Here is a 27,907-nt window from a genome sequence, read left to right as displayed (position 1 = left end):
AAAGAGGTACCTTTAATTTGCTCTTCTACCATGTGGGTGAATTTATTGATGATTTTACGGTCACTGTTTGGTTTCACAGGGAAAAAGACATCAAACAAAACTACTACGTAATAATCCCAGCGTTTGTTTTCTTTTTTTGCTTTCTCCCAGACAGTATCCTGCCAGCACTGCTTGAAGTATACTTGCTTTGCTATCTGAAAACCAGATTTCAGAGAAAAATGGAGAAGTCTCATTTTTTTTATGAACCCAAATGCTTTGGTGTTTGGCCATCTCATTCACCTGCAGATAAGTCTATAACAAGGAATTATTTTGCCCTGTGAGTTTTGAACAGAACCCTGGCCCCAGCTGTGGATGAGAATCCAGCCCAGGGATTTTGGTGACAATCACGGAAAGGTGGAGCACTTCGAGCTGAGGCTGGTTTGTGCACAACTTGCATAATCTCCTGAGACCATGGCTTTCTATTCATGTCCTTATTCTTATGCAGGGATTTTTTTTCCCCCTTTACTTCTCAAGGCATCTTGATTGTATTTTCTTTCATTCTTAGGACTACTCAGTGAAGCATGTGGGGCAGAAAATATTGCATCAACTCTGCAGAGGAAGTGAGGTGCCTGAGGCTACGTTGGATCAACCAAGGCAGAGCTGGAGGACCACCAAGGGGCTGCTCCTACTTTTCCAGCACTGTCTCCGCAATTCAGGGCTTTTCAACCAAAAATGCAAAACCACCAGGGTTCGGGTGGCTCAGGCGCCCAGTTGCAGGGATATTCTGGTTCCCTGGCACTGCTGATCCACCATGGCTCCCGGGCTCAGGTTTGTCTGTGTGTCTGGCACGCACTTGGACAGGGACTGAACAGCACGAACTGTCTGAAAAGGTGCTATCATTCTGTATATGCAGCCAAAGGGACTGTTTCTTTTTTCTTTTTGTTTAATATTTATTTGTTTTTGAGAGACAGGGAGAAAGCATGAGTGGGGGAGGGGCAGAGAGAGAGGGAGAGAGAGAATCCCAAGCAGGCTCTGTTCTACCAGTGCAGAGCCCAACGCGGGGCTCAATCTCCCGAAGTCCAAGATACCTGTCCTGAGCAGAAATCAAGAGTCGGAAGCTCGAGTCGGATACTCAACTGACTGAGGCACCCAGGCGCCCCAGGGACTTTCTGTTTCTAGGATGCTGGTGGGCCTGGCAGCCAAAACGAGCCATGTTAAGTATCACTTGGGACCATTCAGTCATGCTACCCTCTGTAGACACAGACCGTATAAAAATTAGAAAACCACAAGAAAAAAGGAAACCCCTTCATACTTCCATTTGTGATAACCTGATGACATTTTACTTGGAAAAATATCATTAATACTACTTAGAGATGGCCCCCAAAATGTGTTCTCAAGTTTAATACTCTTATGAAAAATTACTTCCTTAATGAAGTTAGTCAACCGTTCCCTCAGGTTTTCGTGGCATAGCCGGATACATATCACTGGGTTGCTAAGCAAAGCCACAGGATGTAATTTAATACATCCTAATCACATTTGGTACCCAGAGGTTTCAAATGGCCCTACTAAGCCGTGGTGCCAGGCTACCGTGCCTGTGTCCAAGAAGCAGACAGTTTGTTTGGCAAAACGCCCTTTGGGCACAAGCTCGAAATCTTATTAGTAAAGATCTGTAAATACACAATAGCCATCGCTTCTCAGTCCTGACTTAGCTCCTAAACAACAAGCCCAGAAAGTAAGCTCTGGCTAATGGTCCAGGACATGGATCTAGAGTATCTAGGCCTCTCAGGTCCTGGAGATCAGTGGCCAGAGATGGCAGGTGACAGATGAGTGTGTCTGGTTTCCACTGGAATCTCCTCGGCATGGCTGATAAGAAGTGAAAAATACGCACGGGCAGCCTTCAGATGAGACATTCTCCATGAGGGTGAGGTTTGCCTCCAGGGGATGTCTGACAAAGTCTGGAGACATTTTTGGTTGTCGCTGGGGTGGTATCACTGGGTGGGTGGAGGCCAGGGATGCTGCTACCCGTCCTACAAGGGAGGGGAAGCCCCCACAATAAAGAACCGCTCCAGCCAGAATGTCAGTAGTGACAGGGCTGAGAAATGCCGTTTAGATAAAAACTGGTAAAAAAAAAAAAAAAATGCGCAAGCCCATTTACTGTTGTGACTCAGGATGCATGTGATGAGCTCACATAGCACACTGAACTCCCAGGCAGGGTCAGCAGTGATTTCTACGGCTGTGCCCTCCCACAGAAAACCATTCCACACATCAGCCACTTCTGGGGCCATGCCACAGGTGGTGCTGTCGGGGGGACTGTGCTCCTCCGGGGGGCTCCTCATGACCTTTCAGATTCCTTCTTGTTCTTCCTGTCGCACGAGTCCCGGCACAGAATACACTCCATCCCCAAGGCTCAGGGTCTACACTTCAGACTCAGACTTCGTACTGGCTTGTGGAAGCCAGGCACAGACTGGTACTGGGACTCTCTCCTCATCTTGAAGGTGGGGAACAAAATAGCCGTACCTCCTGAGAATCTGTGTAGAGCACCCGGCTTGTGCCCGGGCCCACAGGAAGAAAGCTACGGAAGTCAGGTTTAGCGCTGTGGTGGTGTTCCTGTATGCACCATCAGCACTACTGCTGTCATCATTATTCCTGCCCGGATCGAAAAGATATTCAACGGGGCGCCTGGGTGGCTCGTTGGTTAAGCGTCTGACTTTGGCCTGGGTCCTGATCTTACAGCTGGGGAGTTCGAGCCCTACGTTGGGCTCCACACTGACAATGCACAGCCTGCTTTGGATCCTCTGTCCCCCTCTCTTTCTCTCTCTCTCAAAAATAAATACACATTAAAAAAAAAAAAACAAAACAGGTACTCATCTGGAAAACAGGAAAAAAAAAAAGTGATTTGAGTTATTCTAAAATCTCAGTAACTTATTGTATCTGAAACTTTCCCTACCCAAGGAGAGCTACATTTCAGGAAAGAAAAAGGCAAAACTCAAAGGAATCAATCTCTCCTGATGGACTTTCAAGTTCTCATGACAAGAAGGGGAAATATTTTTAAAAGGGGAAGCTGTCATTTTTTCCTTCAATCAGCCTGGCTCTGGCTGCATTTGAAGCCTCTCTTTGTATGAATCTGAAGCTTTTGCAATCGCCGAAAGACACTGTTAAGTAAATAGGACGGCTGGAATGTGTGCGAGGGCCCACCATGCAGTTTGTTCTAGATGAAAGACACGTTGTACTTGGTTCATCCAGGCTGGCAGCCCCCATCTGCCTGGGGGCCAGCCAATGCCCTTCTCCTCCCTTACTTCTCCGGGGGCCCCAGAGAGGGGCAGCCTCACACTGAGGCCTGGCCTGCCTCCTTCTCACCGTCCAGTAGCTGCCTCAGTGTCCCTCTCTGTGTTTGCCTGCTGTCACCTGCTCTCTCTCCTTTATACCCCTGCCTCAGTGGGCCACATGCCCTCACTCCGTGGCTGCGAACCTGGATACATTCACCTGCTCTGCTTCCTTGCCTGACTCCAGGGCTCCTGGCTCCACTTTCTCTCCAGCCAGAAGGCAAATGCAGACCCCACCTGAGATCCGGCTCCTGGAACACAGTACGTGTCTGTTTCTCAGAGTAGAGCTGCTTAGGCCTTGTACTGGTTTCCTAGAGTTGCCATCAAAATACTATAAACTGGGTGGCTCAAAACAACAGAATTCTCTCGGTCTGAGAGAGACTACAAATCTGACATCAAGGTGTCAGCAGGGCAATGTTCTCTCTGAAGGCCCTGGGGGCGGGGGGCGGGGTGCAGAATTCTTCCTCATCCCTTCCTAGTTTCTGGTAGTTGCAGGTGGCCCTTAGTGTCATCCCTTGGCTTGTAAACATCACTCCGATCTCTGCCTCAGTCATCACACAGCAGTCTGTTCTGTGTGTGTCCTTGTGTGTTCTCGGTCTTCACAGAATGGCATTCCCCTCTCTGTGTCTCTGTCTAAACTTCCCTCTTCTTATAAGGACATCAGTCACTGGAGTAGGGCCCACCCTAATTGAATATGACTTTATCTCAATTACGTCTGCCAAGACCCTACTTCCAAATAAGGTCACATTCTGAGTTTGTGGGTGGATGTAGATTTTGAAGGGATACTACTAACCCAATATAAGCCTCTAGGAGCACAGTTTTTCCTGAGGGGCCTCGTCTTTCCAAAGTACAGAAGCACACCTGGTCTTCTGGGTTCAGACCCACTTGGCCCCAAGGGCTCCACTGCTCCTTCCCACACTTGGGGCCATGGGTGAGCCTGGCAGCTTGGCCCGGGCCCTTCCTCACTGTCAGGGGCTCACCCTCCGTCTTCAGCCAGCCTTCACTGGTCCCGTCCACTCTCCAGTGCCTCAGATAAGGCTGTGCACTCATGAACCCCAACTATGGGAAGGCTTTAAAGGGATCCAGGGCTCCTTGCCACTAGGAGGATGGTGAGAGTGTCACCTAACACCACAATGCAACACCCTCACATCCCCACGGTGACCCAGTCAGGGGGCCCCAGGCTCTGCCGCCCATCTGGAGGAACCTGCGTGCTGGGTCCCTCGCTCCCCTCACGTGTTCTCCATGATTAGAATAGGAGCTTTAACTTGCTGCGAAGTCATAGCAGCCCATGGTGGAGGCAGAACGGGGCCTGGCTGAAGAGCACTGAGCCCAGCAGATCACACAGTCACAGCAAGCGACCCGTCTCCCTCCACTGCTGCCATTCAGATCAACACCTGCTCAAGGGCGGGTGGCATGGGTTCTTCAGTGTGTCACACAAAACCTATCTCTACACGTCCCAACGAGCACTGAGAGTGAAAGAGAGCCATTCGCGTGGGTGGGAGCACACAACGAAATCCCTACTTGTGAAACTGTTCATTAAGCTTGTTTGGTTGGAAAGGTTATCCTGGTCTTCTTCCGTGCTGAGGTAGGCAAGCATGGTCAGAAAGCAGGCAGTAAATGAACCAGACAGTGAGGATCACTGAACTTCATAGGCCAAGCGGGGCTTCCCCCCAAAACCCAGAAGTTAAAAAAAAAAATGTGCGAATTATTAACATTATTCAGAGTTTGGCTGAAACAGAAAAATGGCAAGGCACCCTGCGGAGAAAGTCATATTGGACACAGTAATGCTTTACATATGGGACATGTTAACAGAGCACAAATAATGCTTGAGAGAGCTCCTCTTACCTCAATTCCTTCTTTGTTTAAGGCGTATTCATCGAAATTCAAAATGGCTATCTTAATCGTCCTCGGGGGGGGCAGCACTGTCAGACCGATATTAATAGCATTGCTCCTCTTGGGGTCCAGGACAATGACCTCCTGCCTTTTTCCATCTGCAGCAGTTTTCTTGGTGATAAAATAAGGAGAACCCAAGATTAATGCATCATCTTTGGTCCTTTCTGTGTTTCATTATTAAAAGCAAACTCACTACTTATTTAGAGATGAAAACAAATGGCCCTGATTCAGCTCAGGACTGGCTACTGCTCAGCACAGAAGAAAGAGATCAGGGATTAGCTCTGAGAAGCCGCCAAGCATGGGTCAGCAATGGAACTTCACGAGTCAGACACATTACAAAATAAAACTGATTTTCCTTCAATTGGGAAAAATGTGATATTTGGCAAGGAAAAAAAAAAACCCCTGTTTTTTTCCATAGAGGCAGTGGAAACAGAACTAAAACCTCTCAAAGTTCCCTTCCTGCAGGCTGCAAGGTGTCGGAATGTGCCTTGGTTGGCCTTAGTGCACATGGTATGTGCCGAGAAGACAGGAGTGGTGAGAAGAATCCAGCGTCGCTGGCCTGCCAGCCCCCCTGCATCCCTGGCCACACTGTCTCAGGGAATCCCCTCACCATTTAAACATCCTGTGCCCCTCATAATGGAGTACCCGCCACACTTAGACATCTAGGTGGCTGCCCATTGGGCAGCTGAGGGGGCGCCTTCTGAGGAAGGGAAGCAAAAGGGAACCTGCTCAACAAGAATGAGGGATGAATGGGCACAGAGGCCAAAGAGGGAGACAGGGGACAAGAAGCGTCCAGGTGTCCTCACAGAGCCCTAGTGAGTCTGGCTTCCCTACTGACCTGGGTGCTCCTTGGGGGCAGGTTCTGGGCTGGCACATGACTTGGTAGAGCCTACCAAGTATGGGACTTGGTAAGCCAACATGTGTCCAGAGTCGAGATGACAAGGCCCCCACCCTTCAGCTCTCAGGGAGTTAAGGGCAGGTGGCAACGGAGGAGAGGGGAGGAGTTCTGGCTCAGCCGGCACCCTGTGTGCGCTCAGATTCCTCCCCTGGGACAAACATAGCTGGAAGGATGACTATTTTCACTTATGTAACAAGCCCAAGCCCAGGTTGATAATGATGAGCAAGGCACAAGGGATGTCCGGAAGGAAAAGACACATTCAGCACGGTGATGGGTGTGCTCCCCATGGGCAAGGGCTCAGTGGCAGGGTGGTGGAAGAGGTCAGGCTCTGAAGGAGTTGACGCTTGACCTGGGCCCTAGGGAATGTCTAGGGGAGAGCCTGGAGTTGGGGAGTGAAGATAAGGAGATAAGAAGTGGCTTTGTCTAGCCTGCTGGAAACTGCCAGGGATGAAGCAGGAGGTTTGGGGGCCATATGCAGGGACCTCAGGAACCAGCTGCTCTGATTCTGCTGCACACAGGCCCCAGCCGAGTGGCTGATGCTGCTGTCAGTCTCTTGCACTGAGGCCCTCCCTACTGGCTGGGCCTTCGAACAGCTGAGCTTTCTGGAGAAGCTGGCCTGCTTTAACACTGAAGGCTGCAAGCTGGCAAGGAGAAATGGACTGTGGTTCCTTAAGCCCTACTAAGCCCTTCCAAACTCAATTGCTAAAATTCTATTTTAAGTCTTTAAATATGCATTTGGGAATAAATTAAAATTTCCTCACGAAGACAATAACCGAAAGCATCCCCAGCTGTTTTGCAGCCTGGTGGCCAGGAGGAACAATTCTTGTGGGTGTGATCAGGTTTGAATGCCCAGGGACATGTGGCCTAGAAGCATTCCACTCTGCAGGGCAAGCTTATCTGCTGTGTATTTAATCAAGTAAGCTTATTAGGAGCCCCTGATATTCAGCTTTTAAATCTAACATATTATTTTGTGTGTGGAAAGCTAAGAAGGAATGAGAAAAGGCTTGGCAAAATGCTGAAGGCAGGCAACAAAGAGGGATGCCAGGACACGAGGCCTGAAGATGCTTCAGTAGACATCCAGTGAGCATAAGGAGGGCAGCATGGATGGCAGAAGGAGCCTGGGACCTGGCATAGGAGAGGCAACTACCCATAGCCAGGCTCCAATACAGGAGACATTTCCTGGAAGGCAGGGATTCCCTGGGAATCATTAGCTCTTAGCCCCTCATCTATATAGGCCCTCTTTACTCCAAGAGCCTGGAAAGATGCCTGAGCAGACTCAGCCCAATCTAGCCTTTGCGCAAATGAGAAAAAGATGCCTTCCCTGGGGAGACACAGCCCCATGGCAGCCTGCACAGCACACAGCCTGCACACACCTATGTGATGGCTCTGAGCCGGGCATGTCCTTGTCTCCATTCCCAACAGCAGTCAATTTATACCAGTGAACACACCCACATACTCCCCTACAAGTCAGGAAGAAGCAAGCGGCTGAGCATCCTGAAATAACAGGGACAGCTGTCCCCAAAGGTGACTCCATGTGTTTTCAGAGCACTTTGACCCACTTGGTAAGGGAAAGAATAAGAATTAAGGTAATATCTGAAATTGAATTGTTCAATCTCTGGATTTTATCCAAAAGGTGTTTTAAATGCTGTTCCTCATCATTAAAACAGACTCCACTAGAGGCCACTGAGCACCCAAGTGCCCTGGCGTCCGTTCTGCCCGAGATGAAGGAGGAGATCATGTGGGGATGGCCGACTCTCCCCTTCCCTTCCACGATAACCTAGAGCAGTACCTGCAATAAGCCAAAGTTTTCTGTGCCCAGGAGCACATGCCCACGTCTCAGGATTAGCAGTCATCAAATTCGATCCATTTTAATTGTCATTCTGTGATCAAAGTCCCAGCTCAGCAAGTCTGATCTTTACTATGTCCTTCACATGATCCTGCGACACTGTTTGCAGGGCCCTATGTCTTAGAGCAGGGCCCTATGGGTTCTACAGAGTAGACCCCATCTCAGGAAGCTGATCACTAGGTGAATCTGGGGCTGCAGGAAATGGTCACAGTCTTCTCCCCAAGCATTGGTAGTTACTAATAACCACTTAAATTGACCATCTCCTCTATGCTTCTCAAAAATCCTGCAACTCTATGGTCTTGGATGCTGCCTATTTGAAGCCTCTTCCTGGAGGGGCTCACTTCTGTCTTCTTGGAGGTTAGACCTTCAGTCTTCTTGCACAGCTTGGGAGAAAGGAGCTGAATTGCCTTAGTGACCTCCTTCCTGACCCTTATCCAAGGTGTCTGCTTGCCTTTATAGCATCTCTTTCCATGGAGGGTAACCTCTTCTCTCACCAGTTTGGACCTTACACCGCCTCCCCTCTCCCTACAATCTTCTTGGCTGAATCAGAAACAAAAACAAACAAAAGCCCTACATGGCATACAAGACTGAAGCATTTCCCCAGAGACAGTATTTCTGGAAAGGGAACTGTTGGCACACTAGAGGATCCCTGAAAGTTGGGGCTTCAAAGGTGGTGCTATTCTATATGCTGGGCATTACTGCCTGGTTCTGGTCAAGAGTTCAGCTTAACCAGGTTTTCTGGAAGCAAAACAGAGCCTGGCTTCTTCCCAGGGTGCCCCATACCCCTTAAACAAGTTCCTTTTCCCCTGAACACTTATGGACATATTTGGAAAAATGGCACGTACAGAGACAGATCCACAGTGGTTTCCTCCACACTGCCTTACTACCACTCTTTTGCGGGGGCAACTATCTCATGCCAGAGTCCAGTGTTCCCATTTCACTTTCAGCCAAGTCCTAATCTAACATGCTGTGCCCAGAGCCTGGGCCCAAGGGACCCTCTTTCTAGCAAGCCTTTCTTCCCTGATGGTTCTCGAGACTCACTGAGGTGGAGGACCAAACTTTGGCTGATTGACCTTTTTATCAAAAAGTAGCAGAAACAAAATGGAATCCAAGGATCACATGGACAGACTTGGGAGCCCTGAAAGTTAACTTCAGCTGGGATGTGACCATTCATGGCTGTGTGACTTTGGCAAGTCACTGGACCTCTCTGTGCTTCAGTTTTCTCTCTGGCACATATCTTGCAAGGTTTGCTGTGAGAATGAAATGTGACCATGGATGTAAAGCAGCAAGAACAATGCCTGGATCACGGTAGGCACTACAGAGGTATTTGCTGGAACTATCAGAATAGCATTACTGGAGAGTGTTATGCTAAGTGAAATAAGTCATACAGAGAAAGACAGATACCATATGTTTTCACTCCTGTGTGGATCCTGAGAAACTTAACAGAAGACCATGGGGGAGGGGAAGGAAAAAAAAAGGTTAGAGAGGGAGCCAAAACATAAGAGACTCTTAAAAACTGAGAATAAACTGAGGGTTGATAGGGGGTGGGAGAATGGGTGATGGGTCCTGGGGAGGGCACCTGTTGGGATGAGCACTGGGTGTTGTATGGAAACCAATTTGACAATAAATTTCATAAAAAAAAAAAAAAAAGAATAACATTACTGGAATTAATACATGTAAAGCACTTATGACAATGCTTGGAACATATTACTTTCTAAAAATTAGTTCTTAGCTATTTCACCACCAATGACTCCTTTTTATCATTTCTGTTCAACTGACATTTTAAAAATACGTGGTCTACCAGTATATATTTTTCATGACTAATGTGTCTACCACATTTGCTGATCAAAGACATCTACATAAATAAGAAGGTCAGATCAGATCAGTGTCCTTACCCTGGAGAGTAATAATTCCAGAGGAAAGTACAGAGACTCAATATTCAATTTAGCCTATAAAGCTCTTGCCATGGATACGGACAACTCGCAAGGGGCTTTCTAAATGACTGAAAATAGCTCATGGGTGCTTATTAGAGTCTGCACAGACCTCCAGGCACATGGAATCCCAGAAAATGAGCATTCCTTGAATGATACTAAAGATCTTGCAAAAAAGAATGTAAAGAACACCTCGGTTTCTGTTTTTAACAAAGAGAATATCATGGTGATTTCCACAGGCCAAATTCCCTTCTGAGGCTAACAGACTGGTCTCTAGGACTAATTGGAAGGAGCATTCTGGAGAAACAACAGGAGATTCTCCTTTTCCAGGAGACATGACTGCTTCCATGACTGATGGCAGATGGGTCAACATTAAGTGACTCATTATCACTAGATAGGAGAAACTCAGCATTATGTATCTGAGAAGAAAACAGGACTGATCAATCTCCTGACACTTTCTGAAGGAAAACCAGAAAATGTAGTTTATTTAGATCAAAGCACAATGGTGAGTGCACAAGAGAATCTTCAGTGGTACTTCTAAACATCAGTGATGCCTGGGCATCATCCTCAGAGATTCTGATCTCCTTGGTCTGGAGCAGGGCACAGGGATCATAGATGTTAAATGATCTCTCATGCATCTAGAGAGACTGATTTAGACTTTTTGAAAGTCTAAAGGGTTTTGAGACAGGACTGTTGAGTAGAAAGTTGTTCTTTAAAGAGGAATGCAATTTAAAAACAGGAAACAAAAGGGAGGGATAAGAGAACATTTCTTAAAATAGAAAACAGTAACAGGGTCCCCTATCCATTCGAAGACACAATAAGGACTGGCCCTGCCATTTTTATGAATGATGTAGGATCAAGTCCCCACAGCTACAGACAATGCAAGGAGTTTTTCTTGATGTTAAAACGACCCTGACACACCCAACAAATGCCGAGCTCATCCCAGTACCAGGAGCTAAGCTGTCGATGACAGAGAAACAGTCTTTCCAGATTCAGGGGAAAGCAGCTTGCAAGGCTCTGGGGTTGGGTGCAGCTGACTGCTGAAGGCAGGGCCACACATCCTGCTACAGCTAACTCCATGCAACCACATCATGGGTGAGGTTCTTGGAAATAAGACAGAAAACCTGGATCCATGTCTCTACACAGCCCTGGGGCTTCTGCCCGTGGCACATGCATAAGGAGGTCCAAGGTCCAGAGAAGGACCACAGTGAAGGCGGAAACTTCCCCATGAGGGGACAGTATGAAATGAGAAGCACACGTGGAGGCATGCCATCTGGGCAGGTAAAAGGGCTTGCTTTCCAGTGTGTTCATCCTGCCCTGAAGAATCACCCCCTTCGACTTTTTAAAGACTGATTTTACTAGAAATAAAGGATGCAACATTTAAAGAATGGATATTCAGTATACAGAACTTGCCACCCCAGAGGGTGCCGTGACCGAACACGGAAACTGAACTAAGGATGTGATTTAGTCAACAAATACCCCTCAGCTGGAGAGCACTCCCATGAAATGCACGACTCTCAAAATGCTTCTCAGCATCGCAGTCACAGACCCTGGGTCTGGCTCAGCAGGGCACTGGCTTTGCAATGATAAATCATTCCTTCTCACTCTCCACTAACTGCCAAGAGAGTGACGCCACTGGATATTTTCAAAACTGCCTGTTGAGAAAGTGACAATGACAATGCGACCACAATACAGATGTCATAAAGATGTGACAACTGTGGAATATTCCTAAGTCCTTGTAACAAGGGAGACTGATACACATGGGCAAGCATTAAGGCAACAACGACATCACCCAACTATGTTTGCATAAAGGCTGACAAACCTGTAGCTAGGAATAGAGTTTCTGAGGAACTTGGCAGAATAGGCTTGCCTTATCATGAAGCTTAGGGAAAAAAAGCATTAATTTCCCAGTTCTTCTGCAGCAGTCTTCCATAGCTGAGGCCGGCTGCGACACAGCTGCCTTACTGATGGTAATGGAGTATGTCTAGTACCCTAACCAGAAGAACTCTGAGAGAGAAAGGGAGTGCTCTACATACATGCCGGGACAACAGGCATACACCCGGGCCAACCTGGATACATTAGATGTATGGTCACCCCACTGAACTCCCAAAGTTGGGTTTTCAATTTCCATATGATAGAATTCAGGTTTTCTGAGGGTGATGTTAAATAAAATAACATTTCAGTATGTCCTGAACTTGAGTATAGGGTAGGGAAACTTGACTCCCTTCTTGGGAGAATAAAATGGATTGGGGGATGGGGGAGTCAACGCGGAACACGGTGGTGAAGGGATCAATGCCTCCCTCCTTGGTGCCTCATTTATCACTTTAAATCCATGGTGCACAACTTTGGTTGAGTCCCTGAGGTGCTTTTAAAAATAACCCAGGCTGGGGCTCACCCCAGACCAAATAATTCATCATTCTTTGAATTTTCTTAAAAAGTCACTGTGAGGGGCGCCTGGGTGGCGCAGTCGGTTAAGCGTCCGACTTCAGCCAGGTCACGATCTCGCGGTCCGTGAGTTCGAGCCCCGCGTCAGGCTCTGGGCTGATGGCTCGGAGCCTGGAGCCTGTTTCCGATTCTGTGTCTCCCTCTCTCTCTGCCCCTCCCCCGTTCATGCTCTGTCTCTCTCTGTCCCAAAAATAAATAAAAAACGTTGAAAAAAAAAAATTAAAAAAAAAAAAAAAAAGTCACTGTGAATAGCTTCTGATATGTTTTGAAATGTCAGAGTAAATAAAGTTGAAAAAAATTCTCCTAACCCATTTTGGAATCCCCTCCCCATGATAAACTTAATGAGCCCAGGGGAGGAAGACAGCATTGAGCCCTCAAAGGGGAGACCAAGTCCCTTTCTTCCTTCCAGTTTTCTCTTCCAGTCCACACCTGTCTTGTGTACTGTCTGTAACTTAGGACATAAAAACTGCCTTTTGGGAGCAGGAGGGACTTTGCTGCTCTTGATTAGGCACATAGGATGAAGGCCACTTCCTGGGGCTCCTCAGGATGATATGAAGTCCATGAGGGTACATCCCCATACCTCCAGGGGCTTTCTGCCCTGACATCATTCTCTGGGGTCACTCCTGTGATCTTCTATGTGATTCACCGCATCTCAGACCAGCAGTAGAAACACAACACGATGAAATTTAGCACAGGATTTCTGTCTTTCTCCACAAAACATAATTAAAGTCATCTTACTAAAATCTATATATATTTCCTTCTGAGACAGAAAAATAGATCCAGTTCCAAAAACTATTTGGAAAGGAAATACAAAAGCATATTTTCCTGTTCTTATTTCCATTAACTGGTCACCCAGCCTTGGGTCTGGAACATGAATCTTTATTTTGAGGGGTGACCTGGATGGTCAGAAGGATGCTCTGGAGCTCCGGTCTGGTATAAGTTTTCAGACAAAAACCAAAACCGATTCCAGCTCTGTGCTGGCTTGTGAAGTCTATTTCATTTTTATTTGTGTTGCTATTGTGTTTAATGAATAATGAATGAATTCACAAGCCAGAATTCAGAAGTGGTTGTTTACAGCTGTGCTGTATGAAAATCATAGTCAAGGATTATAAACGAAAGTAAAATTGGTTATATCTGCATTAATAACATACACATAAAGATTCAACTCTCCAATGTGATGTATTTTAATCTTAATGTGCATTTTTTACCTTTTGTAACATTTGTAAATTAGTTCCTTCTCACATTTCCTATCTCCGCCCACCCTGCTCCCAAGAACAGAGGTATGGGTTCCTAGGTCCCACTGTAGGACATTCTGGAATCTCTTTGGTAAAATTTTCAATATATTACTTTTCTCTTATGCTCTCATTTTAGAAAAACTAGGCAAACATTTGTTCTTTAGCCAGGCAATCAAGCATTTTAAGACGTCACCACCTACTTCAAACAAGAATGGAACTTCAGGTTACTGAGAGGGCAGTGACCAGACTCTTGTCACCAACCAGAGTAGAGTCAAGAGAAGGAGGGAGGCGGGTGAACTGCCCATTTTGGGTCCCCTCAATGAAGTTTTTAATCTTGCTACTTCCTTTTGTAAAAACAAAGTCAGAAAGAACTTCACTGCCAAACTGTTACTCCCTTTACTTCCTCCAACCCAAATCAAGGGCCAGAAACCTAAGGGTGTTGAGTAACCCGTGGAAGCCCAGAGGGCTCACCAGCCAGACCAGCCCATGTGAGGAGGTGGTGGCTGAAGGAGACCAGCCAACTAGATCAGTAGGTTGGAGGGTGGTGCGAGTGAGGGTGGGCCCCGGATAACTCCGGGCCACCAGAGACTGCTGCTTTAACCAGCCAGGAATAGCTTCTCCCAAATGCTATGCTGCACTGGAAGAACTCAAGGGGACACACGGGTGGCTCAGCACAACATGCCACCAGTCCTGGGAAAGTCAGGACACAGAGACACCGAGAGGGGATGCCCAACCTCACTTTCCTAGGTGTCATTTTCTGGAGAGGACAAAAGGGGGTCTACTTTCAGCGGAAGGAGAGGACTGACTGGACATGATGTGCTGAGTTGGATCCTAGCAGTTTGGATTTACAAACAGGAGGAAGCTTTAATTCTGAACTGGGGGGGGGGGGGGGGTTCCTAAGGCTAGACCAGTTGAGATTCACATCCTTGTGGAGACTAGGCAGAAATCGACACCAGGGCGAAGGCCAATTCAGGAGGAGCAGCGCCCCTGGTTCCAGGCCCCCCTAGTCCCACCCCTCCCTAGGCACGAACTCTGTCACTTGGCTCCTTGTCTGAAGGGCCCTCTTGTCCTCAGAATGTTGCACCTATTTTTTGATCCGGAATTGGCACTTGCCTGGCAGGTCGGGGAGTCCAGCTCAGGCAGCTGTGTACTCACCCAAAATGATGATAAATGGAACAAATGGAGCTAAAACTAATTTATGGTAAGTTCTTGCAAGTTTACTCTAAATTACCATGTGGTTACATCGTAGGTTCAAACTACCACTACCATCCACTATAACCAATCAAGGCGAGAGTAAATAGCCACATCTCCTGGATAAAGTCCAGGTGGTCGATCAATTAGCAAGACTACTTTCCTCTAGTTAACATCAGCATCTACTGGTGGGCTCGGCTAATATTCCCTGGTTAATGTTTTTGTCTTTTCCTCTGGGTTATTTGGTTCTTTGAAAGCTACTTTGCCTAACGGTGTTAGGAAGCTGCTGTCCATGTTGGCCATGAAGGGTCCCATACTCATTTAGGTTACATCTAGCGTATGGCACAAAGACTCATCTCTTAAAGGTGTTTACACCAACCGCCTTTTCTTTCTTTCTTTCTTTCTTTCTTTTTTTTTTTTTTTTTTTACGATATAGCAAAAGCAGCATGAAGGGAATTTTATATACAACACATCTCCCAGTCCTACTCAACAGCGGAAAGTAACTCTGCAGATCAAGAAGCATTTGGGGTGCTAGCGGTACCTTTGAGACGGACAGTTCCTTAGACTTGGACTCAAACAGGTGCTCCAGCCTGGAAGTGTCCACCTTAATAGGTTCCAGTTTCGACCACAGGAATTCTCGGCAGCGGCGGTTGTTCTTACATGGCCACTCGAATGGCCGCACTTCATTCCAGAATAGACGGATGGTCTTCTTTTTCTTTGTGAATGCCGGCTGACCCCGGGGTACCTGGGGCCACCCTAAGCCCTGAGGAGCGTTGAACACTGGAGGAGGAGGAGCCAATAAATTACCGGGGACAGGAGGGGGAGGCACGCTGTCCAAAAGGGGCGGTGGGGGCGGGGGAGGCAAACCCAGAAAAGTGGGTGGGGGCGGGGGCGGTGGCCCCGGAGCCTCCCTAGGACCCAGGTCCACATCCAGGACGTCGACGTCATCCTCCTCCCCCAGGTCGGTGAAATCCATGTCTTGGATTCTCAGCTCCCTCGGATTGGCCATGAGCTGGTCCCAAATGTAGTCAGATTCCGTCTTCTGCTGTGCAGATGCTTTCTCTGGGACTTTGTCATTAGGCTCAGCATCAGGGGAGATGGACCCTCTCCCCAGGTCCCCACTGTTGAATTTCTCAGCGAAGGCTTTCACGCTGCCCCGATTGTCCAGACAGCCAACGTCCACCCTCCTGACGCTGTCATCCTGGGCCAGAGAGTTGGCCTGCAGGGTGGATATCCTGCTAGCCAGGCTGGCTACCGCCTCTGCGCCTGGCTCAGTCCTCCCAGTCTCGCCCTCTCCCTTCTCCTCGTCATCCGTGGGCTTTCTGTTATGGGCATACAGCATGTCCAGCATGAACCGTTTGTTGGTGAGGATGTCGCCACACTGTTCATTTACACTGGCATCCTGAACACCTGCGGACCACAAACCTGAAAGCATACAGGAGAAAAAAAAAAATGAGCAAGTGGCAGGTGCCTTAATCCTGTGAGAAACCAGTTAGGTAATACAGAGGCTTTATACAGAGAGAAAACACTGAAATGAAGTGACTGAAGAGGAGGTGGTCCCGGTTGACAAGATGCACATCAAAGTTGCAATGACCTGCGCCAGGACCCGACTCTGGTAGGTAGAACACTGCTCTTGGCTCGCACCTTGGCTCATAGGAGTATTTCCCCCACTTTTCCTGCCTACCCAGGACGGCTGGTCAGGACCCACCCAGCCACAGGTAACTAAGGGGCTGCTGTCCTAACTAGACACAGGGAGGCAAGGAAGATGCTCCCTCCCCTGCCACGGGACAGGTGTTGGAAAGGCTGTAGAGTTATGTCCATCTCCCCGCTACTCCACACATGCACCAGTGTGGCTCAAAGTGCCCAGGGAAAGGCACAAGCCCTTTAAGTCCATGGTCACCAGTCTTTGGGAAACCCTTACTGCTGCCTGGTAACCTCATCACAATCTCTCCTGGGTGACTCTGCCTACCTCCTCTCTCTCCTCCAACCTTCCCACTGTCACACATCTTCACACAAGCATGGCCTTGCTTCCTGGTTCAACAGCTTAACAGAAGAAGTCAGGGGAGATGTTCCAGGGCCTCATCCAGCCTCCCCCTGCCCGCACCTGAACCCCAGCCATGGCCTCTCTCCTGTGACTAGCGAGAAACCATCCCTCCTAGCAGGGTCAACGCTCCATGTGTGCATTTGGAAGCCATTCCAGTGGTTCTCTGTCCCGCATTTCCCATGCTCCCCCCACTAGACCTTCCTGCTGGCATAGAAGCATGGCATAATTTCACCCACCTTAAGACAAAAACACCTCACTTGACTCTTCTTAGCCATCCAGCTATAACCCAACTTTTCTCCTTTCCTTTAAAGTAAAGCTGCTTAACAGAGTTGTTTTGCTCACTGCTCCAATTTTTCTCTCTATTCTCTCTCTTGAACCCAGCCTAATGAAGTTTCTGCTCTCACCACCTTTGAAAGCTGCTCTTTCCCAGGTGGTCGAAGACTTTGCTGCTGCACTAGACCCAGCAGACGGCTCCCTCCTCGACTTCTGTTTTTCACTTGGCTTCCAGAACATTGCATTCACCTGGTCTGCTTCCTTTCTCCTGGCTGTCCTTTCTCAGTCTGCTGTGCTGGTTCCTCCTTATCTTTAACCTTTAAATGTCTTTGGACCTCTTGTGTACTTGGATACTCACTCTCTTAGACACCATCTCATCCAGCCTCTGGGCTTTAGGGACCACCTCTGCTCTCACCCCCACCCCATCTCGGAACCTGCTTCTCCTGCAGCTAGCTGTTACCTATCTCAGACGTGGCAACTTTCATCCATCTTGCTGCCAATTCCAAAAATCTCAGGGTCATCTGATTCCCCCTGTTCTTTTATCCCACACATCCAACACAACAAGGTGTCTTGTTAGCTAAATCTTCCTGTCACATCCAGAATCCAACCAACTTTTCTCATCACCTGCCCTGCCATGGCCCTGGGCCGAGACAGCATGGTTTCTTGCCTGCAGCACTGGAGAGGCGCCCCCCAGCTGGTCCCAACTTCCACTCTTGGCCCCTAGAGTCAGTTCTTAACACAATTGCCATGGGATATATTGAAATGGTCGATCACACCTTTCTGCTCAAAGTCTTCTAACGGTGCTACATTTCACCAAGACAAAAAGCCAGTGTGACCTTTCAATGTTCACAAGCCTTGCATGAACCCCCCTTACTTTTCTTGACAAACGTGCCTGAACCTCTTTAGCTAAAGTAGCTGCTTGACATTCCTAACTTCACCAGGCATGATCTGGCCTCAGGGCCTTTGCCCATCCTGGGACAAACTGCACCCATTTAAGCACACAGTTTGCTTCTCAACCTCCTTTAGGTCTTTGCTTAGACAGTATCTTCTCAGTGAAGTCCTCCCAACTACCTCATTTAGAATTGTGTAACACTCCCTCCCTCTCCCCAGAGCTATTTATCACCCTTTCCAGCTTTAGTCACCAGAGCACTTATTACAGCCTAATTTTCCACACATTTTCTGTATTTATTTTATTGTTGCCTTTGTCCTAACACTAGTAAGCTGTCCTCTTCATTGTAATGTAAACTCTCCAAGGGCAGGGATTGGGTTTTGTTGTTGTTGCTCACTGTTGGATTCTCAGCATCCACAATGGATCAATGAATGAATAAATGAATGGTCAGGAATGTTATTCCTCTGAGTTTGCTTCCTAAGGGCCAGCAAGGCTGTTTGGTAGGCATTCAGGAAATGAGTTTCATCAGATACCCAGGGCCTCTGTGGATACTTGTATTGAGGGATGGCAGAGACCTAGGCCAGAGACTTGAGCATTTGGAGCTCTTGTTCCACCAAAGAGGAATGGCCTGATCAAACACGCCAGGGGATGCACTGGTCTGTCTCACATGGCTCTACCTTCATCTTAGAGGAGGCATTCACTGAGGAGGCACAAAGGCCTCCTGGTGCTCTGTTTCTTCCAATGTAGCTTTATCCTCTGTACCTTGCTCAGGAGTGGCCTGACCTCACCAAAGGACCAACACCAGAACAAGGAGCCCTTGAACCCTCTTGCAGGCTTCACAAAATACACTTAGGAGACAACCACCATCAAAGAGCGAGGAGATGGCACTTGAGGACATGATGGGAACATCTGGGTATTTGCAGTCCCTATGACTAGCCAGACAGTCCTGTAACTAGGAAGACAGTTGTGAGGTAACGGGGCTGCTGCAGGTGGAGTGGCTGACTGGTCTCCTTCCCCATTTACTGGGAAAAGTGGAAGTTTTTTATTTTGCCAAAAAATCTCTTCATTCACTTAGGTCTTCTTATATCGCTATGTAGTATATGCTTCTTTGTCTCTAGCAATTTCCTTGGCTCTGAAGTCTACTTTGATCCTAATATAGCCTCTCCTGCTTTTCTTTGATCAATGTTAGCATGATGTATCTTTTCCCAGCTTTTAACTTTCCATTTGCCTATGCCATCATGTAGGAAATGAGTTCTGAACACATGGCATATAGCTGGGTTGTATTTTTGTCCACTCTGCACATCTCCATCTTTTCATTTAAATTACTGATATGTTAGGGCTTCAGTCTGCCACTTTTTTTTTTATTCATTCTGTTTGTTTTAGTTCCTGTTTCATTTTTTTGGTCTCCTTTTCTTTGAACACTTTTTTTTTAGAATTTCAATTTGATTTATAGTGTTTTTGAGTACCCTGCTTCATATAATTTTCTCGGCAGTGGCTCTAGGTATTACGATATGCACACTAACTTATCTGTCAGTGTTGATATTTCACTAGTTTGAAGCATAGAACCCTTACTTCCATTTAGAGCCCTTTCCCCCCCACTTCAAAAAAATGTAATTGTCTTAAGTATTTCATCTACGTATAGTGGGCACTACATCTCATGTGTTACAGTTTTTGCTTCTACCATCACATACTAGATTTAAGAAACTTATGAGGCAAGAGACTGTCTTTTCTACTTACTACTTTTATCCATTCCCCTGTTCTTTTTCTTTCTGAAATTCTGAGCCTTCTGTCATCATTTCCTTTCTGTTCAGAGAACATTCTCCCGTCATTCCTTAAGAGTAGGTCTTAATTTGTCTTAGTTTTTCTTTAACTAAATTCTCTTAGTTTTTCTTTAACCGAGTATGTCTTTGTTTTCATTCTTAAAGGCTACTTTTGCTGGGGTTGATAACTCTAGTTCAAGGTTGATAACTCTAGTCTTCGAGCGCTGACAAATGCTGAGCCACTTCCCGCTCACCTCCATGTTTCAGATGAGGAACTGTTTTGCCATGGAATTGGTGTTCCTCTATAGGTAACACTTTGTTTCTTCCCAGTCCCTTTCAAGACATTCTATTTTTGGTCTTTAGTTTTCAGAAGTTTGCTTATCATTTGTCTTGGTGTGAATTTCTTTGGATTTATCCCCATTAGTACTTGCTTAGCTTCTTAAATCTGTGGGTTTACACCTTTTCCCAAATTTGGGAAATTTTCAGTCATTATTTCTTCAAACATTTTTCCAACATTGCATACTTTCTCCTCCCCTTCTCAGACCCTGATGAAATGAATGTTAGTTCCCTTGACATAGTCTCACAAGTACCTGAGGCTCTGTTCATTTTTCTCAGTCAGTTTTTTTTCCCCTCTGTTATTCAGGTTGGGTAATTTCTACTCATCTGTTTTCAACTGCATATATTATTTCTTTTGTTGTCTCCAATCTACTATACGGCCCAAGTGTTTTATTGTGGCCATTGTATTTTTTCAGTTCTATAATTTCCTTTTGGTTCTTTTTTATATCTTCTATTTCTTTGCTAAGATATTTCATTTCTTTTACATATTTCCTGAATATTTATAACTGTTCACTGAAATATTAGCATGATGGCTGTTTTAAAATCCTTGTCAGATAATCCCAACAACTGGCTCATCTCAATGTTGGCATTTGTTGCTTGTCTTTTCCCATTCAAGTTGTGAATGCCCTAGTTCTTGATATGATGAGTGATTTTAGAGTGTATCTTAGATATTTTGGGTATTATTTGCTGGGCTTTGGATCATGTTTAATCTTCTCTTTCAGCAGGCAGTCACCCTTTTTAGGTGTGCTGTACAGGTCTTGATGGGTGTAGATGTTCAACTCCCTACTGGGTCCAACTGTCACCACCCTAGCAAGAGGGTTGATTCACACTGCCTCACTGCAGATGGGCAGGGTGGGGGTTGAGCAACCTCTTGACCCCACGGGCATACTTCCAGTGAAAGTGGAGCACTTACATTGCCTCCAAGTGGAGGGGAAGGCTCGGCTTCCCACTGGTCCTTACTGATTCTGGGTTGGGGAAAAGAGATTGCAGACTAGTTCCACCTCCAACCACATCATTCTACCTTGTTTATGTTGGGTGGAGATGGAGGTTGAGCTCCCTGGCTGGGCCCAGATGGTGTTAGAGAAGGAGGGCAGGGGAACGAGAATTCTGATCAGTCTTCTTCCACTGCTTAAGTCTGTCTCCTGCTGGCTGAAGGTGAAGTCTTAGATCTCTACAAGACCCCACTGACACTTCCCCAGTAGGGAAACTGGGATGCCACTTGCTTTTGCCCTGTAGTGGATAGAATATCAGTTCCCCATTAGGAGAACTACTCCTGCAAGGAAATGAGAGAACACCATCTGCTTCTGTTGGGCAGGGGGCAGAGGACTGCCTCTCTACTAAGTACTGTTGACACCACAGTGCTCATCCCAAAAAGTGACCTACCTAATGCCCATCACCCATTTAGCCCATCCCTTCACGCACCTCCCCTCCAGAAACCCGTTTCCATAAGGTGGAGGTTATAGAAGATCACCTCCTCTTTGGTCCCACTAAAGCTACTGGGTTGGGGAGGGGCAGGACAGCAGATTTTCAATTAGTGCTTGTCTAGGGTAGGGAATGTATTAACAGCCAAAAAAATTTCTGTTCTGTTAGGTAATCCTTTCACCAATGGGAATAGGATTTAATTAGAGCTTTACTGCCATGTCATTCTAGTCCAAAGGTCCTTAGACAGTTTGTCTTCTTTCCACTTTTCAGAGTCCTCCTATAATTGATTGTTCTGTTATGCCCAGGGTGTTGATATTTTAATTGTTAGAGGGAGGAACTGGGAACAATAGAGCTGCTGTATCTTAGCCAGTTGTCTCTTCATTCAATTATTCATCAACAGTTTTGTGAGCCTCTACTATGTTCTTAGGCCTACCGCAAGGAAGTGAGGACTCACGATAGACAAGACAGACATCCCGTCTTCATAAATTTTATATTCAAGGAGGTAAAAGACAGTTATACAAGTCATTATTGCCAACTGTAACGAATGCTACCATAAAGTCTCTCATGCTGATGCCATGGAGCGGAACATGGGAAACTAAAAGAAAGCCACACAACCAGAATAAGTTGAGACTCTTTCAAGACCTACAAACTCATTTCTGAGTAATGGATACTATCATCAGAAAGAAGACTGAGTCTGGGCATTGAAGAGGGCACTTGTTGAGATGAGCACTGGGTGTTGTATGTAAGCGATGAACCACGGCAATCTACCCCAAAAACCAAGAGCACACTTTACATGCTGTATGTTAGTCAATTTGACAATAAATTAAAAAAAAAAAAGAAATAAGATTGAGTCTCTTATAGTTTGCCTCCTTCTCTGTTTTTATCTTATTAAATACAGAGAACTGAGGGTTGCTGGAGGGGTGGTGGGAGGGGGGACGGGTTAACTAGGTGACAAGCTTTAAGGAGGGCACTTTTTGGGATGAGCCCTGGGTGTCATATGTGAGAGATGAATCACTAGGTTCTACTCCTGAAGCCAAGAATACACTGTACATTAACTAACTTGAATTTAAATGAATAAAGAAGAAATAAGATTGAGAATCGTTATGATTGCCTTTGTGATTTGAGAACACTCTGAAAGGCAAGAGCTATGATGACAGAGCCGCCCTGACTCCACAGCTGCTGATAGTGCCTGTGAGCAGTGGGATTTTCTAGGAGCTAAAGTTGCAGCAAATAAATATGATCATGTCTCTTAATAGCACCAGACTAAAGCATAAAAAAAAAAAAAAATCACTGCAAAGCACTAACTCCTGAGTCGATACACTTGGATACTGACTTTGGTAGGAAGTCAGTGGTTCTTCACTGGGAGTAGAGTCTCCATTTTTGGAAAGTTGCCCTTATTTGGAAAAATACTGGGCAATCTGATCCAAGAAAGTCCTGTTCCTTGGCTTCTTTTCACTAATGCAACTTGTTGATATGTTTTAGGCCTGCTAAACCTAGTGACGACGAATAATTCCTAGAGCTATTTATAATGACTTAAACATGATTTAAGGCCAACCTGAGCAAGACGACTTACCCAACTGTACTATGGCCCTAATCCCATTGAAGGAGAACACGAATAAGTAGAATTTGGGAGACTAACTGCAATCTGACTTGGAGAGAAATTAAGTAAATATCAATATATGTAATACTTTCTAGCGATACATCTTCAGCCAGACACAAGATTTTCAATGCAATAATTACTAAGATATAAACTAATAAAGTCCTCAAGTCCCATTTTCAGTGTGTCATAGGGACTAGCAATAGAAAGAATAAAATTTAATAATATAGCTGGTGAAAACTCAAATATTAACTAAGACCAAGCTCTTGACTGATAGTTCTTGTAGCAGACATTATGGCTTCATTCATTCATTCATCCATTCATTCCATTTTCATTCATACATCCATGCTTCAGAGACCACGTATTCTTTATGTGTGAACTAACAAGCCATGCATGGGTCATGCCACCAGTTGGTAGGCCCCTGCGGAGCCTTCATGCTGCACTTTGGACCCAAGGCATAGGCTCCTTGAGTGTGTATAACTGTGTAGCTTACTGAAGGCTGGCTAGTACAACATGCCCCCACTGATGAGGAGTGTTAGGTGAGAGAGGGGGCACCCTGTCATCTCAACAGCACACAAGTCATGGGACAGGACAACCAACCCAATGGTGTTGCATATGAACCATAATTCAAATGATTATATCAATCTTTTACAATTCCGATAACCCTCTATGGCACCCTCCCCGAGTCCCCAGTGAGGATTAATGTTCCATTTGGCCCTTAACCATAGAGTCACCATTACACAGATGAACTGAATAAATATCAGCTATAATACCAAAAAGAACAAATTCCATAAAGAAAAGCATATACTTCATACCGAAGAAACAAGTGGCCCTGAGTATGTTGTAGAAAGTTACTTAAATTATATATATTCCACTAAAGCACACCAAATTGACCTCAGCACATTGTGAACTGCCACTTTTTGGAAATACTCATTCAGTGCATTTTAGCGCATTTGCTCTGGTCTGAAATGCCCATCATAATGGTTTTAGCACACTTCACCGAAGAAACTTTCAAGGGAGCAGATGGCAACACGACAGATCTCTAAATTTAAATCAGAAAAAGAGCTGTATTTACTCTTAACAAGCAATTAGAAGGAAGAGAGGAATTTCTCTTTGGGGGCTTATTCCTCAGGAAAAGTCCTTTGCTGCCCTCATTATCAAGCCCTTCTCCCACCTGTAGAAGTGATGGTGTGACAGCATGGCAGAGGGTGTGGGGCCACCTCCACAAGGGGCAGGAAGCTGTGGGCTGCCGACTGTGTGGCCACATCCTTCACACCTCCAGCCACCAGGTGCCACGGCCAGTGAGTGAGCTGAGCTGGGAGGTCACCTCAGTGGCCAGCAAACCAGGTGTCCCACCCCAGGGTTCCCTGGGACTTATTTACTGAGAAAAAAGGGCTGCGTTACCAGGTCCCCTGTCCCTGGAGAGCTTGTCTTCCTTCTCCTCCCTCTCTAACGTGCTGCTGGAGGATGAGATGCTGGAGGCGGAGCAGTTGTCCTTCTCGTTCACCTCCTCACTCTGCCTCTCTTTCTCACTGAGGGAGGCCCGCTCTTCTGGCTCTTGCTCCAGTGCTCGCTCCGCTTCACTCTCTGCTCCCACACGGGCAGGGGCTACTTCAGGGCTGGCCTCGTCCGCACTCTGCCCTACCTCCGCCTCCGGTCCAGGCTCGGGATCCCCAGCACTGGCTGGTGGAGACAACAATGGAGATTATGATCACAACAGGAACTCCCTGGGAATGTCAAGTGAGGTATGAAAGCAGACCTGAGTTTGATTTCTCTTGGCTGTCTGCTGTGGGCGACATTCGAAAGGCGACCCCCAAGATTCCCATCTCCTGGTCATTCAGTTAAACGCTAAACACTAACACTGCTGGGAAGGGACCATGTAGCTGACGGTGCGGTCTCAAGTCACGTGACTTCAAGGTCTAGAGGTTATCTAGGGGGGCCTGATTCGATCTGGTGAGACTTTTAAAAGCAGGGTGCTTTCTGATTGGCAACAAAAAAGAAAGTTGAGAGATCAGAAGTGTGTGACTTAAGGGGCGCCTGGGTGGCTCTGTTGGTTCAGCGTCTGACTTTGGCTCAGGTCGTGATCTCGGGGTTCATGGGTTCAAGCCCCGTGTTGGGCTCTGTGTGGACAGCTCAGAGCCTGGAGCCGGCTTCAGATTCTGTGTCTGCCTCTCTCTCTTCCCTTCCTCTGCTTGCGCTCTCTCTCAAAAATAAACCTTAAAAAAAAATTTTTTTTTAATTTTAAAAAAAGCATGTGGCCTTAAAGATGGAGGGGCCATATGACAGACAAGGAACGCGAGTGGTCCCTAAAACCTGAGAGCAACTCTCAGCCAATATGAAATAAAGAACAGGGACTTTGGGGCTGTGAGAAACTGATGTCTGCCAACAACCGAAATGAACCCGGAGGTGGTCTTCCCAGGGCCTCCCTCAGTTCCCAGTAAGAGACAGGCCAGCCACAGCCTTGACTGTGGCCTCGTGATACCCAGGGCTGAGAACAGTTGAGCCATGCTGGCCTGCTGGCCTTCTGACCTGTGGAAACTGTGAGATAATAAATGGCTATATTTTGAATCGCTGTGTTTGTGGTAATTTATTACACAGCAGTAGCAGCCTGATGTTTTATCGGTTGCCAAACCAGTGAGGACTGCCCCCCTTTGCTTGAATGAGGTTTGCTCATAATTTGAAGTTAGGCCCTAACTCTGAAAGTTGTTCAGGAGAATCACTGCTGGGCCCAGAAGTATTTGCAAACCTATCAAGACTGGAGATCTGATGCTTGTAGCAAGGTAAAATGCTCACGCTCCCCTATGTGACATCCTGTGAGGAAAGGGAAAATGGCACAGTACGGCTTTGCATGGTTTTACACAACAAATCTCTCAGCTGTGCACGGTGTATCCATAGCAAATGATAGAGAATGCAAAAAATTCTGAGCCAACTGTCACGTGTGAAGGCCAGAGGAGGACAGGTCGGTCCTGAGAGTGTGACCCTCAGGGCTGGGAAAAACTACATTGCTGGAATCCTGGCAATGTGCCCCTGGCCCTAGGCAATGGCTACTCAAACCAATATGGAAATTCAGCAGGATCTGCCTGGGGCAGGACCTGGAAGAGACCCCAGAAGAACAAGCAGATCAGGGAGGTGTCTCGTGGAGGCATCCTGCTGGCTCAGGCAACTGGGGACTGTCTGGCAATGAGATACCAGAACAGGCCCTCCAGGAGGCCAGGTGGGGCAATTGCTAAAAGGCAAAGGAAAGCTCAGGCCTCACTGGGGTGGGGGTGGCGGGGGAGGCAGCTGCCCTCAGCTTCCCAGCCAGAAGCCATGCTGCCAGTTCCAGCTGGGTCCAGTACCCTCACCCCTCATCTGCTCTCAGCCTCCTTCCTCTGAGAACGAGGGAATTGAGGAAGTTGCAACGTCAGCTTTTCCTCGTGTCCTTGGGTAACTTCCAACTCCAAAGGGAAGCAGGACCCCTCCTTGGGAATCTCCCCAGGGCCCTTCAGGTAGGAAGTGGGTGCAGAGGTCACAGAGCCTCTACCTTCCACCTGCCCGGGGCCTCACGACAGGCTGTATATCTTCTAGCCTAGTACAGGAACCTGCTTCCCTGGGACACTGGAGGAAAGGCAGGCTGGGGTGGCAACGGGCCTCTGCTTTCTGCTGGCTGTCCCTGCTGGGTGTCCCCAAGATGGATAGTTATAAGACCTGGTGATATGAGGACAAAGTTTCCAGGCAAGGAAATGCCACCTGGCAATGGCAGGAGAAAGCCAAAGGATGCACGACCCTGAGCCCACATGCCTAAGAATAGGCATGTCAGATACATTTCCTTAAAAGCAAAGACTGAGCTGAGTACAGGCAAAGAGTGAATATGTCCTGGAGAAAAATTCCCTTTGGTACTGAAGGAATTATGATGGCGATCTCTTTCTCATCCGATAATGAAGTATTTAGCAAGGAGATACAGCCCTTCATTCACAAGCACGGCAGAAGCACAGTGTTACCAAGAGCACTGTCATCCTTTGGTTGACAGAAGGCATGCATCCTTGCACACATTTACTCCAGAATAGCCACATCAAAACGAAAATGTGTTTGCAACAGTCTAGCATGTGGCACGCATTTGACTTGCAATTGGTGAGCATATGGCGAAAACTGTCTAGGGGGCCTCCACGTGGCTTTATCACTGACAGGGAGATGGCCGCAGGGGGCTGTCATAAGCCTGTGTCTACTCTCCATCCCCAGGAGACTGGCAGACAGAGCAGGAAAGATGCACGATTTGCTGGTTTGACTTCAGCCTACGTGCACTCTGCCACCACATTTCCTCCCGGGGAAGCGGTGGCTGTCTGGACAGTTACGGTAACGGGTGCGCAAATGCTACAGAGCCACACATTCTTGTGCCTAAAATGCTACACAATTTTATCCCCATCCGCTAGGGCCTCACTTCGTGGAGTCAGACGTTTCTTTGTGTGATTCGACCACTGGATGGCTTCTCTTTGTCATCACTGCTGGGGAGGTGGCCGTCTCCAGAACCACCTCCCGACCAGAATGCAGACTCAGCATCACAAGCCCTGCCGGCAAATCTGTGGCATGTGAGGTTGTCCTAACGATGAACAAATAATAGTCACACACATTTTAGGGCGCCTGGGTGGCTCAGTCGGTTGGGCTTCTGACTTCGGCTCAGGTCATGATCTCACGGTCTGTGAGTTCGAGCCCCGCGTCAGGCTCTGTGCTGACAGCTCAGAGCCTGGATGGAGCCTGCTTCGGATTCTGTGTCTCCCTCTCTCTCTGACCCTCCCCCATTCATGCTCTGTCTCTCTCTGTCTCAAAAATAAATAAACATTAAAAAAAATTAAAAAAAAATAGTCACCC

The 27,907-nt window shown here is 47.0% G+C and overlaps 1 protein-coding gene across 8 annotated transcripts in view; it reads right to left on the bottom strand.

Moving 5' to 3' along the window:
- FHOD3 (formin homology 2 domain containing 3) overlaps window positions 1-27,907 on the bottom strand; it is a 468,838-nt gene that overhangs the window by 43,772 nt on the left and 397,159 nt on the right. For all 8 annotated transcript variants that reach the window (XM_060613641.3, XM_060613642.3, XM_060613644.3 and 5 more), the window contains 3 exons: window positions 24,467-24,745; window positions 15,283-16,166; window positions 5,148-5,306 (listed from right to left, as the gene is read on the bottom strand). In XM_060613641.3, the coding sequence (XP_060469624.2) occupies window positions 5,148-5,306; window positions 15,283-16,166; window positions 24,467-24,745 (1,322 nt within the window). The remainder of the gene's footprint in view (window positions 1-5,147; window positions 5,307-15,282; window positions 16,167-24,466; window positions 24,746-27,907) is intronic.

This window comes from Panthera onca, chromosome D3 (genome assembly GCF_046562875.1).
Source record: "Panthera onca isolate mPanOnc1 chromosome D3, mPanOnc1 haplotype 2, whole genome shotgun sequence".
Classification (NCBI taxonomy): domain Eukaryota; kingdom Metazoa; phylum Chordata; class Mammalia; order Carnivora; family Felidae; genus Panthera; species Panthera onca.
Note: the sequence above shows the minus strand (reverse complement) of the source record. Positions and strands in the feature narration are given on the sequence as shown.